General features: G+C 52.3%; 2 protein-coding genes and 1 long non-coding RNA gene across 4 annotated transcripts; 2 read left to right on the top strand and 1 right to left on the bottom strand.

The window, feature by feature from the left end:
* Nucleotides 1-1,003: 1,003 nt before the first annotated feature.
* Nucleotides 1,004-8,997, bottom strand: POLR1E (RNA polymerase I subunit E). The gene is made up of 12 exons (XM_032097455.1): nucleotides 8,845-8,997; nucleotides 8,647-8,750; nucleotides 7,277-7,353; nucleotides 6,183-6,268; nucleotides 5,526-5,581; nucleotides 5,020-5,164; nucleotides 3,996-4,103; nucleotides 3,501-3,597; nucleotides 3,166-3,299; nucleotides 2,358-2,439; nucleotides 2,100-2,231; nucleotides 1,004-1,353 (listed from the first exon to the last, which is right to left on the bottom strand). The coding sequence occupies exons 1-12, from the start codon at nucleotides 8,906-8,908 to the stop codon at nucleotides 1,194-1,196; spliced, it is 1,245 nt and encodes a 414-aa protein (XP_031953346.1). The 5' UTR covers nucleotides 8,909-8,997; the 3' UTR covers nucleotides 1,004-1,193.
* On the top strand, nucleotides 5,160-6,653 carry LOC116438521. The gene is made up of 2 exons (XR_004237790.1): nucleotides 5,160-5,997; nucleotides 6,533-6,653. It is a non-coding gene; the product is annotated as an uncharacterized LOC116438521 (long non-coding RNA).
* ZBTB5 (zinc finger and BTB domain containing 5) lies at nucleotides 8,972-15,863 on the top strand. Of its 2 annotated transcripts, none has more exons than XM_032097454.1 (2): nucleotides 8,972-9,050; nucleotides 10,980-15,863. In XM_032097454.1, exon 2 carries the CDS (start codon nucleotides 10,984-10,986, stop codon nucleotides 13,006-13,008), a length of 2,025 nt encoding a protein of 674 aa, XP_031953345.1. In that variant the 5' UTR covers nucleotides 8,972-9,050; nucleotides 10,980-10,983; the 3' UTR covers nucleotides 13,009-15,863. The 2 variants fall into 2 exon arrangements, with proteins under 2 accessions (XP_031953345.1, XP_031953344.1); XM_032097453.1 differs by lacking the exon at nucleotides 8,972-9,050 and adding an exon at nucleotides 9,181-9,305.
* The last annotated feature ends 1,577 nt before the right edge of the window (nucleotides 15,864-17,440 follow it).

Raw genomic sequence — 17,440 nt, 5'->3', positions numbered from 1 at the left:
CTGGTGTGCCATGTTCAGCTCCAGGCTCCTCAGTTCCAGAGACATGGACACACTGGGGAGTCCAGTGAAGATGCTGAAGGGACTGGAGCATCACTCCTACAAGGAACAGTGGAGGGAACCAGGGCAACCACCTGGAGCAGGGAAGACTCAGGGGGACCTTGTCTGTGTCTGTAAAGACCTGCAGGGAAGGTGCCCAGGGACAGGCCAGAGGCCACGAGCACACAGGGATCACAGGAGGCTCCCTTTGAGCATTGTGAAACACTGCTTCACTTCGAATTTGTGGAGTTCCTGTAACCAAAGACACTTCAAAGTCAGCTGGACACAGTCCTGGGCACCTGGCTCTGGTGGCCCTGCTTGAGCAGGGAGGGGTCTGGACAAAGAGACCTCCAGAAGTCCCTTCCAACCTCAACCTCTCCTATTGATTACTTGGAGCCTGGAATTCCTACAGCAGTAATTATTCTCTCCCCAGAACACAGGATGTTTGTGTCACTGCTAATGACAGGTGTGAACAGTGGGGCTCTAAGCTGTGTGAGGAGATAACCATAAATCCCAAAGGATGTTCCAAACCCAAATTACTATCCAAAGCAGAGACATCTCAGAGATGATTTCTTCTGATGTTCCACGCTCTTGTTTCACACACTGGTTTGGAGGTGATCCTGCTTCTCACAAGCCCTCCCGACTCCTACAGCCTTACTAAGTAAACACCTCCCATGAGGCTGATCACCCAGGAGAGTGAAAATTCAGAGAAACCAGACTGAAGTATCTCTCCAAAGGACTAGGAATCCACAGCTGTGGCCTCATACTCACTGCTCTCCCTGAAGGTGATACCAGCTCTGAATCACAAAACTCTCCCTCCCCAGGCAAGGAGCCAGGATAGGGAACCTGAGAGGGGCCATGAATCAGCATCAGCCACAAAGGTGTCAGGCCAGAACCTGCCAGTTCAAACAGGTCCCATTTGCTCCAGTACAACCTCCATTTCACCCCCTGCCCCAGACAAACTGGAAAAAAAGAAGAGGTTTTTTTATAGCTTTTTCTATATACATAGAAAAAAAGCAGCATTTTAATGAGGTGAAACCCTCAGCCCGGGTTTCAGGAGGGTCAGGGCTGATGCTGGACCCAAACCCAGCAGATGAAGGCATCCCCATGACATTCTGAGGGAGGGGCTGCGTCTCCCCTCAGACCTCCTGGGCTTCTCAGTTCCTTTTCCTGCGCTTCCGCTGTCCCTCTGGTGCCTTCTGCATGGGCAAGGGCAGAGACAGAGTGCCCAGCTTGTGGTTCTGGTCACTCTCTAGCCCTGGCCCCCCCTTGGCCTTGGACACCCTCAGCCGCAGGGCCTTGGCGATGTCCAGTATCCTGGAAAACACGGGATTAATACTGTCAGTGGGGCTGTTGAGCCCCCGTGTCATGACCTTGCATGACCTCTCTGGGAGAGGCCCGGAGGTGTCTCTGCAGCACAGGGATGCCATGAGGCAGCAGCTGGGAGCAGCAGGGCTGAAAGGCAGAGCCCTCCTGGGGACAGAACACTGCTGACTTTTCCAGCAGGTCCAAGCCTCCTCCACGCTTCTCCCCACAGCATCCTAGGCACCCTGTTCACAGCTGCAGGGCAGCACAAACTAAACCCAGGCATCAACTGCCAAAACCAACATGGATTCCTGAAAAGTTTAGTTCCAGAAAGAAAAACAAAAAGGAAAAATGGATGGAAACCAAGAGCAAACACTGCTCTTAAACCCACTAACCCCATTACTACTGATCAAAGAATAAAGAGCATAACTGTAGGGAAAATAAGTGACGGCATCAAAACCAATGAGGGAACTTGAAAACCAAGTTGTGACCAAGAGCTTTGGTAAGATCCAGTAATAACTGCAGTTCTGCCTGGAAGCCTGATCCAGTGAATGCTGTGGGGCCAAGGACAGGAGCACAGCTGGAGCACAGGTGCAGCTGCCAGGTGGCTCCTGGGAAACGCAGGTCATGAACCCAGAAACTGCCCATCTTTCCCATGAAAGTTAAAGCCCTACCCAGGTCCAGAGATGCTTCAGAGCTCTTCTCAGGGTCTTTCTGTAGGAGGATCTGGGCAGGTGTGAACAAACAGGATGACTCACCTGCTCTCTGGGAGCTTCATGTCGTTCTGCAGGACGGTGAGGTCAGTCTGGAAGTTGTTGATGTGCAAAGCCAAGACAATGACATATGCGGTGAGTTTAGCCTTCATGGATGCAGAGATGAAATTCTGGATGCTGCGTGGCAAGAGGGAGAACTTGTGAGATGTGGAGTGTAGGGGGGTTTCTAATGGTGTGTCTGTGGCCCCTCAACCTGAGCTCTGCCATATCTGTGCCTCCAGAGCCTCACACAACATCCCTTACCTGCCATTGTTGTAGGTCAGCGAGGTGAAATTTTTCATGAGTTTCCTGCTGATGATGTGTGGGCATTCAGGACCCATTGGATCTAGGGCAGAAAGGGGCTTTGCAGTGGAGTGAGGAACACACACTCTGTCTTGCACTGCCCACCCAGCACAGCAGCACATAGATCATCCTGAAACCCATCATGGAATATCACAGAATACCCATGTGGAAAAGGACCCACCAGGATTACTGAGTCCAACCCCAAGAATCCCACCATTTATTGCCTCTTCCCAGGAACACAAACCTAAAAGGAACCTTAGTGCTTGATTTCTAGGTCTCTCAACTTCTCAGCTCTGAGAGAATCCAAGCAGCTCTTATTTTCTTTTCAAAAAGCATCTCCCACTTCGGTACTACACAATCTAAAACACACACACCCCTATGCATGTTTTTCTTCTACCACAAAATACTGTTAAAGCTGAGACCACACTAACAAGTCCCTACTATCACCAAGTCTAGACATTCCCACATCCTCCTTAGACAAGTCCTGTGGTGACTCCTGTGTCTCCAGCAACACAGGAGGATATTTAAAGCCAGGCTTGCCCCTTCCTCCTCCCTCAGCTCTGCCAAGGACTGACAAGGACACTCAGACATACAAGTTCTAAGGAAGATGGCAAGTCTGGAAAATCTCAACCAAAATGTTTTGTGTGGTGCTGTTTCAAAAGCAGGACCCTGAGTGTGGCTGAGATATGTTCCACACACTCAGCTGACGAGTAAAGGATGATGAAGACATTCCCAAAAGCATGTGTTTATGAGCTGAAAAGTCTCTTACGCTTCTTCTTGATCACTTTCAGGTGACTGAACCTGATGAGGGTGTCCAGGAACCAGAGGCATCGGGCTTTGTGGTCTCTACTCCTCTCATCGGTGGGCAGGAACTTCAGCTCCTCCAAAACGAAGGAGCAATGGCTGCAGGAAAGAGAGGGGGAGTTCAGCTCCCCAAAGGGCCCCTCGCTGTTGTGTACGCACCTGCCCCCACATTCCCCAAGGCAGGTGTTGCTCTGCCACCCCAGGACCGAATGTCCTCCCTCTGCCCCCGAGCCGGGGGACGGCAGCAGCAGCAGCTCCACTGCCCCTCGGCCAGGCCGCAGCCATGGGCAGCAGCGTTACCTCCTCTCTTCCGTCCTCTTGGCCATCTCCTCTGCGCTGGTGCTGGTGAGGGTGGCTGCTGGCACCCGCAGTGCCTCATACTCGGCAGGAGACAGGACTGGCAAGATGTTAAGGAACAGAACAAGCCTGCGCTCTCCCTTCCAGGTAGGGCAGTTCTGTCCACACTCACTTGAGGAGAAGTGGGCAGGGCAGGGGGATGGAACCTGGCCAGGAACTAAGGCCTCTAAGAGACTGTAGCACAACCACAGCTCACTTCTGCAAGGCCGACCTCACCAATATTCCCTGTGGAATGCTGCTCACCGGGAGGCAGAGCATCCCGCTCTCCAAAGGAAAGAGGCAGGGTATGGGACTTGCAGGCCCCAAAACCTCAAGGCAGCATTACCTTGCTCCCAGCTCTTGCCTTGTGAGGGGAAAAGGCTCAACTTGCTCCCACATGCCAGATGGCTTCATCAAGACTTAAAGGCATGAGAAACCACTGTGACACAGAAAAGATACTGTCCTCAAACTTGTAAATGTGCTCCGGCCTGTCAGCATCCTCATGGCATGGTGGGAGGAAGGCAGAGATGTTCTGCACGTCGTCCTGGGCCATGTCCTGCATCAGAGCTTGGGAGGGAAGCAGTACAGGAGAGTATTTGGATCATGCAAACCAAAATGCAGAGAACAGGAACACAACCTAAATCCTTCCTTTAGATGCAAGTTTGATCAATGGGTCAACACCATTTTAGTCACAGCTGGAGTTTTAAACATTTACAACTTCTATCAAGAACCTTCTGGCCATAAAAATTTAGAAAGGCCAGTCCAGACTAGAGAAATATCTAGGAAAGAAGGGCACCAAGATGCCTCTACTGCAGGTGGGCAGAGCACAGTTTTGGCACCTGAGCTCCAGTGGATACCGACTTGGCACAAAGCAGCTCTGAGAGCACAGTCAATATCCACCCTGGAACATAAGGGATGAAAGTTGGTGGGGTCTACAGTCAACAGACATCTCTTCTGTTCATGCCACTGACACTCTCAGGATACCAGAAGTGCTCTGGAGGGCTCCTGTCTGCCCTCCTGCTTGGATGTCCAGAGTCAGGGGAGCCCCAGCTCTCTCCTGCCACAGCTTGGAAACCCCCAGGGTTGGTGACACCACACTGTGCTGTGATCTGTCCCAAGGCTGCACCACTCTCTGAGGTAAGAAGGTGCCTTTTCCACAGCCATGCCACAGAGATCAGACCAGGTAAAGGCACTGCTTTTATCCCAGTGAAGTCATATCCATGGACTACCCCGGGAGCTTCCAAAGCAGCCAGAATGGACACTGATGTCACCGGGACCTTCCCTTATTCAGGCAACTCCCACACCAAGCCCTGCAGGACCAGAAAGAAGCAGTTCCTCTACATCTACCCATCTCAGCTCTTAGACCAGCTGCCTCCCCATCACTTAAAGAAAACCCCTCTTGTTCCCGCCACACTTGGCAAGGACAGACAGAAAAAGCCACTTCAGGTTGTCTTGATTACACCCAAAGACAGAATCCTCTCACCTGTCACTCCCTTTGCATCGATAACATTTGCTGCTGCTTTTGTCACAGCTGTGCTCACGATGTCACTGCCCACGGCATTCATGCGGCGAGAGCTCAGTGCTCGCTTCTGCTTGCTGGTTCCAAAGGCCTCAATGCACAAATCCATCTGCACAAGAGAGAAGCACACATTCAAACACCCTGTGCACCCAACAGAACACAAAACCCACTGCTCGTTCCACAGCCACAGCCTCTAAGAAACCTTTAGCTCTTCACGTGGCAAAACCCGCAGGTGCAGGATGTGCTGGTCTGCGAGGGGCAGGAGGTCACCGGGATGGTGATCCAGGCTAAAATAACCAGGAAAATACTCCCAAGCTAGGCAATAACTGTGCTGACTCCTGGACACAGTGAGAATCCTGGTCCTGCACAGGTTAACCCTCTAGGACACCAAACCTCCCAGCCTCAAGACAAGCATCTGCCCCTGTCAGCTGGATAATCACAGCAGAACATGACACGGCTTTCAACTTTACCTTCTCCCTGTAGGATTTGTTCTGGTAATCCCTTGTGTCGTCAGGTATCAAGTTATCTATAAAACAACAACAGTTAGTGTGCTTGGACAGAAGCAGCCAGGACAGGAATTCCTTTAGCTCTGTGACTAACAGACTTGGCACAGCACATCAGGATCCCCTCCACGTGACTTGGCTAATTAAAGGACACACCAAATATGAGAACCTACAAGAAAAAAAGCTTTTGCTACAAAGCCTATGGGTGCAATACACGGACTATGGCCAAACCCAGGCCCTCCTGCACAGGGTAAAAATCAGCTACCAAAAGATGTGATCTTTTGGGTTCTTATCCAGGATTCAGTGACAAAAAACAGTCCAGCTGCATAAAACCTGGTTTTTTTTGTTTTTCAGGGATCTAGTTCCTTGACCTGATGAGTCTCAGGCCTCCCTCAGCAGAACACACCCGGACAACGATGCGCTTGTGCCGTGACTCTCTGTGAGTGACTCCCATCCTCCACAGTCCCTGCTTAACGTCCACCCCAGACTCACTGTGCTTCCCTCTCCCGCTGTCCCTCTCAGCATGCAGGAGTGAAGGAATCGTTCTTACTCCATGCCAGGGGAACAAGGCAGGAATGAGAAGCACAAAGCAACTGAGCAGCTCTGACCCCCAGCACCTCCCACCTGAGAGCAGGGGCTGCATGTTGAATATTTCGGCATCGTAGACCTCCATCTGCCCAGAGTTCTTGTCTAACACACCAACAAAGTACCTGGGGAGAACAGGGGCAGTTGATTAGTCAGAGGCAGAGCAGTGGAAATGATTTAAATTATGTGGTCTTCTCACATCCTGGCAGCTCTCCTGCTTTGCACATACAGTGCTATGATAAACCAAGTTACCTCCAAGGCATGTGTACGAATAAAAACAGAAAGACTTGCTGCTCTACGTAAATGCAGAAGTCTTAAAACAACAGAATTAGGTGAAGTGTAGGTGCCAGAGTTCTGCTATTGTCCTTTGCCTTTTTTTGCTGTGCCAGGACTTGATGGCCATAGCTTGAACAAGAGCCAAATCTCCTTGTGGCTCCCACAGCTCAGGACCTCCAGAGTGGCAAGCACCACTTTAGCCCCTGGAACCACCTCTCCACCAGTGTTCAGAGGCGAGCACTTAAATCTGCCCACAAACAATACTGAATTAACAGCTGTACCATACACGTTTGTTAAACTGCATTTATCTCTCCAAACTCAGGAACAAACAACCCCTTGGCGCTCTTTTTTCAGCTGCAGCATCTCAAACTGGACACCGCTCTGTCTGAGGATCCAGCCCTCCCAGTTTCACTGCTCAGACAGAACGGAGGTTGGTATTGGCATGTTTGGACAGACTCTGCAGAAGCGAAGCCAGTTCCTTGTACAGAATTAGAGAGCATCTCAGCTGGAAGGGCCTCACAGCGATCACCCAGACCAGCTGCCCAACCCCTTCAGCGCTGACCAACTGCTGATAAAGGCAATTTCTTCATCCTGATTTCTTAGTAACAAAGCTGTTACTCCGTCCTGCTGCTACACTAACCCATATCGTCCCCCCAGACCTCACAAGACATTTTCAAACTGCTCTGTGATTTACACATCACAGCTTCCACAAGATGTGCACAAACAGCTGGAGCTTCCTGTCCAAATCCTCTGAGCCCCACCATGGGCCCCGTGGAAACCTCTAAGACAAGTCCATGGAAGGGACCAGGAGCTCTGTGTCTGACCAGCCCCTGTGCTCCTAGCTCCTTTCTCCATACCTGCACAGGGAGTTGCATTTCAAGACCTCGCTGCCAAAGTTGTGTCCCACGTAGCAGAGCCGCTCTGTCTCTGAGACCTGGGAAACCACGGAGAGTTACTGCAACAGAGGGCTGTGAGTGACCTGCATTGCTCCTGCTCTGCTTCTCCTGGTGCCACCAACCGCTGCATTCCCAGGCATTGTAATTTAAAGGCAGAGTGTATCACCAAAGCAAACTTGCACAACGCCTCACAGCGATCGCCCCTCAATACTTCAGTTAAAAATGTGGTTTCCAATGATTCATTTAAGCTCCAGTATTGTCCAGTGCCTCCAATTCACCAACTTTTCAGCTGGCCACAGCCAGCACCACCAGGAGTGTCTCAGCCACCCCAACATATTTTCAATGCATTATGAGGATGTGTTGGTTTTTCTGCTCTGCTGCAGAGAATTTCCCTCAAGAATTTGAGCTGAAAAGTCATTTATTCCTTGAGTGGAGCAGCTGTAAAGATTAATAACAGCAGCAGGAAGCACATTCTGATGGTACCCTCAGTTCCCTCTTCATTGAGGGAAGTTCATCTCCTTTGATGTAATTTAGCTGAACCATTCACCTTTGGTGAAGATTTCCCAGTGTGAACAGAACACAATGGATCTCATGATCAAATGCACCCGACTAGCTGGGAAGCAACTCCCTGATGGTTCAGCTTGTCCCTGTTCTGCCACCTCCACCCAGCAGGCTCCGTCAGCCACGTCAGTGCCAGAACCTCCTCTGAAACCCAGAGACATCCTGGCCCTTGGAACACATCTCTGTGGAACACGCTGGGCTAAACTTTTGATTGTTTTTTTTAAAAATTTGCTACAAAGCTCAGCACAGATTTTCACAGAATCCCAGAGTGGTTTGGGTGATAGGAGACCTTAAATCCCATCCCATCCCACCCCCCGCCATGGGCAGGGACACCTCCCACTGTCCCAGGCTGCTCCCAGCCCCAATGTCCAGCCTGGCCTTGGACACTGCCAGGGATCCAGGGGCAGCCACAGCTGCTCTGGGCACCCTGTGCCAGGGCCTGCCCACCCTCACAGGGAAGAGTTTCCCACTCGAACCGGCGGGAGCTGCTGAGGCCACAGCCCAGAGGGCAACACAGGGTCAAACCCCTGCACAGCCCGCAGCAGGAATTGCTCGCGGTGGGAATTACACCTGGGAATTCCGTGGGCTGGGGCCCAGCTGCCGCTCCCGCCGTGGTCTCCATGGGGCCCCGCAGCCCGTGGGGTTAATTAACAACATCTGTGGCTTTTATCCGCCTGTTACCTCACTGTACATTATTATCATAATATCTTAATATTACTGCGACCTGACGATCCGCATCCGCCCCCGCCCGCCTCAGGGCGGGCCCTTACCAGGATCCTGCGGTGCCTTTTCCGGGGATGCGCCGTGTCCCGGTTCCGGTACACGGTGAAGCGCAGGGAGTCGGGGTGCCGCAGCTTCCCGTTCGCGAACCGCACTGCGGGAGAGGAAGCCCGTGAGATCCGACACCGGCCGCGATCCCTGAGGGGGAACCGTGACCCGCCCCGCGCCCCCGGCCCAGTCCCGCTCACCGAGCGCTGCCGGTCGCTCCGCCTCGGGGTCCCCGCGGTAGCGCCAGGTGGCGGCGGCGGCCATGGCGAGGGGCTGTATGAGAGGGGTGGTTGGGGTTGGGGTTGCGGCTGGGATGCGCGTTCCAATGCGGATCCCGCCCCCGTTCCTCCTCCTCTTCCGCCACCGCCTCCGGTCGTGTCAATAAGCTCAGCCCCGATTGGGCGAGGTGAGACTCTGCCGCCGCGTCTAACTAACGAGGGCGCCGATTGGCTGGCAGCCTGGCCCGCGCCTGCAGCGGCCGGAAGTGACGTACACGCGCAGCGCGGCGGGGCGGGGCGGGCGGGGCCGGAGCGGCGGGAGCGGGGCCGGGGCCGATCCCAATCCCAATCCCAGTCCCAGTCCCAGTCCCAGTCCCTGTCCCTGTCCCTGTCCCTGTCCCCATCCTGATCCTCGCACGGCCCTTCCCGCACGGACACCGCAGGTGAGCGGGGCGGGGGGGCGGCGGCGAGGCAGAGGCCAGTGACCCCAGCGTCGGGGCGGGACCAGGGCTCTCCGGACTCCCCTTTATGTCCCTTGTGTGGCACAAAACGGAGCCTCTGGGTGTGTCTTTACCGGTGCTGATGCAGCGCTGGGATGCAGGTGCTTCTCTGGGAGGGGCACAAATCTTGGGTGTTCCAGCTGATGCGTAAAGGAAGAAAAAACAGGGGAAAAAAGGCACTGTCTTGAGAAGAGCACCTTCCAGCAGGAGACCCCTAGTTATCCAACAGTCAGTTAATGTGCTGGAGTTTTCAAAGGCTTTAAATTACTTAATTTTCTCCGTGCTGAGTATTTCAGGTGATAACCATTGAATGATCTCCCTGTCCTGACTCCGTCCAAGGACACACGGTGGTCTCTAACAGGATGTCTTGGGATATCCTGTGCAGGGTGACGAGCTTGCCAGCAAAGACAGTCATGATTAGGAAAGAAAAAGCAGCAAACACGTCCATGTTTGAGGAGGAACTTTCTGAGTCAGCAGACTTACATTTGATGCCTTCTCAAAAGTACAATTCTATCCATGTGACCTTTTATTTCAGCTGCTTTTTGGTCTTGTGTCCACTGATGCTGTCGTGCTGCTGTTGGAACATAAACGTGAGCACAGGAACTTATGTGTGTGTGTGCCTTGCACATGCAGCCTTTCTGCTCACCAAATCTTACACTTTGTTGTTTTTTTCATGAAGAACAGTCGAGATATCGCTGAAGGTCGCCTGTGTAGCCTTGAAATGAATCAACCAAGATATGAGTCATGCTCAGTTAATGAAAATTTAAGAGGAAACCACCACTGGCTCTTGTCTGCTTGTCTTGTTGAGCAGTGCATCGTTTTGTCAACAGCACTGGTGTTTCTGTGGAAGGTTTCCCAGTTGTGTGAGCAGTGTATCAAAGGGGGCACCAGGCTATTACAATCAGATTTTTTCAGAAACCAGGACAAAATGTTTTACCAGCGGGTGTGAGTGACTTGCGTTATCCAGTTTCCAGCACAGCTGCCTGCGAGGTGGCTGGTGCGGAGGTCAGCTCTGTGACAGAACCTGGATTTTTACTCCTTTTCCTTGTCCTCCAGACTGTTGCCTTTGATCCTGTGCCCATGTGTTATTGTTTGTCTGTCTTTCAGCTGTCACCTTTCCTCTTCACAGCCAGCGTCACTGCAGCCCTACTAGGACTTCAGCCATAGAATCACACAGTGATTTGGGTCTGAAGGGCACCTTGTCTTCTTCCACTCCCTGCCATGGGCTGGGACACTTTCCACTATCCCAGGCTGCTCCAAGCCCTGTCCAGCCTGGCCTTGAATGCTTCCAGGGCATCCACAGCTTCTCTGGCCAACCTGTGCCAGGGCCTCACCACCCTCACAGGGAAGAATTTTTTCCTTGTATCCCATCTTCTGCTAGCCTCTTTCAATTTGAGCCCACTCTCCCTTCTCCTTCACTGCAGACTCTCAGAAATAGTTTTGCCCCACCTTTAGTGTAGACCCCTTCAGAGCTGGAAGGCCACAGTTAGGTCACCCTAAAGCTGCCTTTTCTCCAGGCTGAATAATCCCAGTTCACTCACCCCTTCCTCACAGCAGAGCTGCTCCATCCCTCTGATCAACTTGGTGGCCCATATCGTGGTTTCTTCTGTTTTGCAGGATCATGGATTTTCCAGGACACTTTGAACAAGTCTTCCAGCAGCTCAACTACCAGAGGCTCCATGGGCAGCTGTGTGACTGCGTCATCGTGGTGGGAAACAGGCACTTCAAAGCGCACCGCTCCGTGCTGGCCGCCTGCAGCACGCACTTCCGAGCGCTCTTCACCGTGGCCGAGGGGGACCAGACCATGAACATGATCCAGCTGGACAGCGAGGTGGTGACGGCGGAGGCCTTTGCCGCGCTCATAGACATGATGTACACATCCACGCTCATGCTGGGGGAGAGCAATGTGATGGACGTGCTGCTGGCCGCGTCCCACCTGCACCTCAACTCTGTGGTGAAGGCCTGCAAGCACTACCTGACAACCCGGACGCTGCCGCTGTCCCCGCCGAGCGAGCGCGCACAGGAGCAGAGCGCGCGCCTGCAGCGCTCCTTCATGCTGCAGCAGCTGGGGCTCAGCATCGTCAGCTCGGCGCTGGGCTCCTCGCAGGGCGCTGAAGAGCCGCCCGGCGCCATGGGCTCCTCCATGCGGAGCAGCCTGGAGCAGCGCGCCGCCTTCCCCATCCGCCGCCTCCACAAGCGGAAGCAGTCCTCCGAGGACCGTGCCCGCCAGCGCATCCGGCCTGCCATGGACGAGACCGTGTCGGACGTGGCCGCAGAGAGCGGGCAGCCCGTCGTCCACTCGCGTGAAGATTTCTTCTCTCCGGACTCGCTGAAGATTGTGGACAACTCCAAGGCTGACACGGTTGCTGATAACCAGGAGGACAACACGATCATGTTTGACCAGTCCTTTGGTGCTCAGGAGGATGCTCAAGTGCCCAGCCAGTCAGACAACGGCGGGGGAAACATTTCCCAGATGTCCATGGCGTCACAGACCACACAAGTGGAAACCAGCTTTGACCAGGAGGCTGCTGCTGAGAAGAGCAATTTCCCATGTGAAAATCCAGAGGTCAGCCTGAATGAGAAGGAGCACATGAGGGTGGTGGTGAAGTCTGAGCCCCTGAGCTCCCCAGAGCCTCAGGATGAGGTGAGCGATGTCACCTCCCAGGCGGAGGGCAGTGAGTCTGTGGAGGTGGAAGGAGGAGTGGTGAGCGCAGAGAAGATAGAGTTGAGTCCCGAGAGCAGCGACCGCAGCTTCTCCGACCCTCAGTCCAGTACCGACAGGGTGGGAGACATCCACATTATGGAGGTGTCCAACAACCTGGAACACAAGTCTTCTTTCAGCATTTCAAATTTTTTGAATAAAAGTAGAGGAGGTGGCTTTGGTGCCAGCCAAAACAACGATGACAACATTCCCAACACCACCAGCGACTGCAGGATGGACAGTGACGCCTCTTACCTGATGAGCCCGGAGTCGGGGCCTGCCAGTGGCCACTCATCTGCTGCCGTTTCCCACGTCGAGAACCCGTTCAGTGAGCCCACGGACTCGCACTTCGTGAGGCCCATGCAGGATGTGATGGGTCTGCCATGCGTGCAGACCTCCGGGTACCGAGCAGCGGAGCAGTTCGGCATGGATTTCCCACGCTCAGGCCTGGGCTTGCACTCGCTGTCTCGGGCCATGATGGGCTCAGTGAGAGGTGGAGCTGGTGGCTTTCCTGGCTACCGCCGCATTGCCCCCAAAATGCCCGTGGTGACCTCTGTGCGGGGCTCGCAGCTGCAGGAGAGCTCGTCCGGGTCCCAGCTGATGATGAACGGGAGCACTTCCTTTGAGAGCGGGCACCTGTCACAGCCTGGCCCGCCGCAGCTGACCAGGGCGTCTGCGGATGTCCTGTCCAAGTGCAAGAAGGCTCTGTCAGAGCACAACGTGCTGGTGGTGGAGGGTGCACGCAAGTACGCCTGCAAGATCTGCTGCAAGACCTTCCTGACGCTCACGGACTGCAAGAAGCACATCCGTGTGCACACGGGGGAGAAGCCCTACGCCTGCCTCAAGTGTGGCAAGCGCTTCAGCCAGTCCAGCCACCTCTACAAACACTCTAAGACCACCTGCCTTAGGTGGCAGAGCAGCAACCTGCCCAGCAGTTTGCTGTAACCTGCTGCCCCGGGCCTGGAGGAGCCTCGCTGCTGGCAGGCTGGCGGACACCGGCGTGCCACGGTGCCACACACAAAGTCTTGGCTCTGCCATTGGGGATATCCGGTACCTACCTCGCAGGGTGTCGCCGCCGGGAGCCATGCGGCGGGGATGGGGATGTGACCCCCAGAGCGAAGCAGCCCCTTTGCAGGGCAGAGGGGTGACAGCATGGGGGTCTCCTGAAATAGCACGTTTTGAGAACAAGAAACTGACGTGCAAATTTCTTTTTCTTTTTCTCTAAAGCATTTTGTAACAGTGAAAGCATTTAAATAATTACTGTAACATGAGTTGCTGCATTATGTTAGGACAGTAGTGCAGACCACTTACCTTTAAAAGAGAAAAAAACAGCTTTGGCTGCACCCGTCTGACATAATGCTTTAAAATACGCTACTTATAACAATAGTTCTAGGATTATGAATGTATGTTTGGCTGTTTTGTAGTAAAGGACACTGTGTAATCAAGGTGCTTAAATCCCAGACAAGTAACTTTTGGACTGCCAGGTGTACATATAACTTTAATACAGCAAGATCTGGATGTTTGGCTGGTTTTTTTTTTTCTGTAGAAACAAGTATTAAGTGGTAAGTGAAGTACTGTCTCTTGTTTGTGCTATTCCTAGCAGTATTTTAACCAGTTTGTATCTCCTATGTTACAATTCTATATATGCAGAAGTTTGAACAGAGCTTGTCTTTGTTGTTTTGAAGGAGAGGTAATTTGTGATGGCTTTTTTTGCCATGTAAGACAGTGTCTTGCTGTTCCCAGTTGCCCACAGTCCATCTGGTCCCTGTTACAGTGTGAGCACGATGTCTTTTTCTCTTATCTGCAGGCTTTACTTTCCTGCCCTGCGCACTTAGTGACTTCCCTTCGCAGCTGTGGATCTGTCCTGAGATCAAATTGCTCCTCAGTCAGGAGCAATCCTTGTTTGCCATATTTCACAGGATCAGAGTATGCTGAGTTGGAAAGGAGCCATGAGGATCATTGTGTCCAGCTCCTGGCCTTGCAGAGGATACCCCAACAATCCCATCCTGTGCCTGAGAGCGATGTGCAAACACTTCTTTACTTCAGGCAGGCTGGGGGTTGTGACCCCATCCCTCGGGAGCTTGTTCAGTGCCAGACCACCCTCTGGGTGAAAAACCTTTTCCTGATATCCAACCTAAACTTCCCCTGACTCAGCTCCAGCGGTTTTCTCAAGTTCTGTCACTGGTCATGAGAGTGAAGAGATGTGTAGCTGCGCTTCTGCTGCCCCTCAGGAGGATGTTGAAGACCCCAGTGAGGTCTGACCTCAGTCTCCTCCAGGCTGAGCAAACCAAGTGCCCTCAGCTACTTCTTGTAAGACTTCCTCTCCAGACCCCTCACCATCCTCATGGCCTCCTTTGGACATTCTCTAACAGCTTAATGTCTTTGACATGATTGCTCTCAGCTCTTGAGGTGAGGCCGCCCCAGTGCAGAGCAGAGCGGGACAATCCCCTCCCTCACCTGGCTGGTGACGTGATGGGCCTTCCTGGCTGCCAGGTCACTGCTGGCTCATACTCTGTAAAATGTCGTTGTCAAATCCAGGCCTTCCACTTAAAGTAGTGTCATGAAAGTACTTTTCCCCATACATTTAAAAAAAAGGTAATGTAAATTTAATTTTAAAAAATGGCACTGTACACGCATAGCAGAAATTTGACGTTCTCCATGTGAGTCATGTAAATCTCATTTCCTCTTCTTTAATGCCACTCTAAGTTAACACTGCCTGCAGTCTCCTTTCTTCCTTGTCAGAGGTGCACATGACCTGGTGCTCAGCATTCTTAGGTTTTAAAGTAAAATTTCCGAGCACTTCTGCTGATGATAAATGCTGTTCAGCCAAGCAGGGGCTGGGTCAGGGCTGCAGAGTGTCCTGCTCAGGTGAGGCAGAGGATTCCCTGCACCTGCCCTGTCAACGTGTTGTTTGCACCTTGACCATCTGAGGAATGCAGAAACACAGGAGATGGTTGGATTAATTCCTTTAAAATGTTAATATTTTGTTATAGGGTTTACTTAGTGATCATATTTCTGGCTCTTTTTTTTTTAAGCATTAAAGTAACATTTTTTTTTAAAGCAGTGCGATATGCTGTGTTGTGTTTGAAATAATTTCAGTATTGGGGACTAACAGCATTGAGCTGCATAAACACTCTCCCAGACATCAATAAAATGCAGTATTTTGTACTTTAATATTTCCTTGTGTTGCTCTATTAGGTAACACTGTTTCATCTTCATTGCATTTATAGTGTTTTGCTTTTTAAAAACAAGGCTTGGTGTTTCATTTTCTGTTTCCTGTAGCATTCCTAAATCCAAATTTGTTGAATTGTTACAATGTTTGGGAATAAAGCATCTCTTTGAGCAAGGAGACTAATTAGCAACTAATATGAGCAGAAAACACTAAACTGGACTTTTCAACTGTTTTTATAAAAATTTTAATCTGGAATATCAGTGCAGGAGGACTTCTGTATTCTTTCAGTGAGAAAAAGTTTGTCTGGAGTGTTTTTGGAAGCAGCAGCTTTAAATTCCATTAGCAATTGATGTGCAGAGGGGCAGTTGCAGGCCCGGAGCCTGCAGCTGCCTCGCGGCTTTCCGAGTCTTCCTGAATGAAGCAATAAATTCCTGGGAATAGCCTAAATACATATCTGGGACCTGAGCTGCCCGCTCTGCATGAAGGGTGTCTCACCCCACAGCCTGGAGAGCTTATGCCACTGAATTCCGCTTAGCATTGAACTTTGCAGGTGGGATCTTGCATGGAGGTGTTGGGGTGTCTGTTCCAAAACACCTGGAAATAAACCCTACGTTTTTGTGTTGCTGTGTCTGCCTGGCTTCACTGTTTGGTGCTCTTCACACCAGCCTGTACAGAAATACTTGTGATTGCAAAAGTGATCGTAAAAACCTGACCTTGGTAATAATTATGTCCTTTGTTAGAACTTACTTTTGTTAATGAAATAATACCTACACAGCACCTGTAACATCCATGATCCATGGTCACTGCTGCTCTCTGAATTCCTTGTGGGAAGATGTCGCAGGTGCAGGAGGTGCTTGTCTTAAAGGAGTTCTGAGATGGACACCTGAGTCCAGTGCTCCAGTCCCTGCAGCAGCTGGTTCACCAGCTCATGTCTATTTCTTGATGTACCCAGGGAATCTGACACAGCTGCTCAGACACCGGGTCGTTCTCAGTCACTGTCACCATCAGGGATCACAGTAACCTTTTGGATGCTCAGTCAGCATCCCTCAGCATCACAGTAGCTTCACCAACAGCAGAATCTTCAGTGTCAACACTAAGAAGTCTTGGAGACTAGTGAGATCCCCCACTGGACTCATGCCCTGGGTGTTCATAGCAAAGTCAATCCTGATTTCCACTGGGTCGTTCAGAAACTCCCCAGCCAGTTGGGATGCCCAGAGCACACTCCCTTCCTCCCCACCACCACAGCCACAAGTCTTTCCTGCTCAGTCCAGATTACAAACCTCCAGAACTATTTCTGACAGGTCAGCACAAGGCAATCAACCGTGCTCCTGAATCAGAACTTACTGATAAATGCATCAGAATCCCACCCAGGTGTGATGCAGGGCAACGTCCAACAGCCATTGCTGCTATCAGAGAGTGCTTCATTTAGCATCCAAGAAATTCCAGCAGAGCCCAGCACAAGGGACACTTGCTGTGGGACAGGAAGAGGCACACAGAGTGTGCTGGGTGAACTGTAACTCCGGTCACAGGCTTTGTGCTGCGTTCTGGCTCCCTCCCCACACCGGGATTGTGCTGCCAGCTGCTCACTCTGGGACACTTCCCTCCTGCCCATTGCAACCTCCTTGATCCTTCCATTCTGCTGCTGTCCCCAAAAAGCACCGGTTCCCTGTCTGTCCCCTGCCAGGGTGAAGGCACTGGGGAGAAGGCACGAGTGGCTGTGAGGCAATGGGGCTTGTCCTGGGGTGAAGGGATGGGAAAACCTGTACAAACCCACCTCGGCGGGGTGGATCAGCCACTGGCATCACTGTTCAACCTGGACATGCCAAAGGGACTCCTGTGTGGGCCCAGACACCATGGAGCAGTGCGCTGGGACTGGGAGGAAGAGGAGGGAGGAGGAGGATAGCCGATAGAGAGCCACTGCTCAAAAGGAACCTGAGTCCAGGCATGCTCTTCAGCATGTTCCTTGGCATGAGGCCTGGGAGCACTCGGAGCTGGAAGGAGGCTGGTTTAAGACTGGTGAGAGTGACCTCCACATCACACTGTGGGGACACCTGTGGGGTGGCTGGGGTGGGTGGCACTGCATGGCTGTGACCAGTCTGTGACAGGGCTGTCTGTCTGCCACACAGTCACAGATGGTGGGAGGGCACATGGGGAGGGGCCAGGCAAGGCCAGTGCGCACCGCTGGGGGCAGATCCACCCCCGTCC

Source organism: Corvus moneduloides, chromosome Z (assembly GCF_009650955.1).
Source record: "Corvus moneduloides isolate bCorMon1 chromosome Z, bCorMon1.pri, whole genome shotgun sequence".
NCBI classification, from domain to species: Eukaryota; Metazoa; Chordata; class Aves; order Passeriformes; family Corvidae; genus Corvus; species Corvus moneduloides.
Note: the sequence above shows the minus strand (reverse complement) of the source record. Positions and strands in the feature narration are given on the sequence as shown.

Coding starts and splice junctions, on each gene's coding strand:
- POLR1E (XM_032097455.1), bottom strand. CDS start 8,908: ATGGCCGCCGCCGCCACCTGGCGCTACCGCGGGGACCCCGAGGCGGAG. Junction 4,104..5,019: donor CGATGCAAAGGGAGTGACAG/GTGAGAGGATTC, acceptor TTCCCTCCCAAG/CTCTGATGCAGGACATGGCC. Junction 2,440..3,165: donor GAAAGTGATCAAGAAGAAGC/GTAAGAGACTTT, acceptor TTTCTGCCCTAG/ATCCAATGGGTCCTGAATGC.
- ZBTB5 (XM_032097454.1), top strand. CDS start 10,984: ATGGATTTTCCAGGACACTTTGAACAAGTCTTCCAGCAGCTCAACTAC.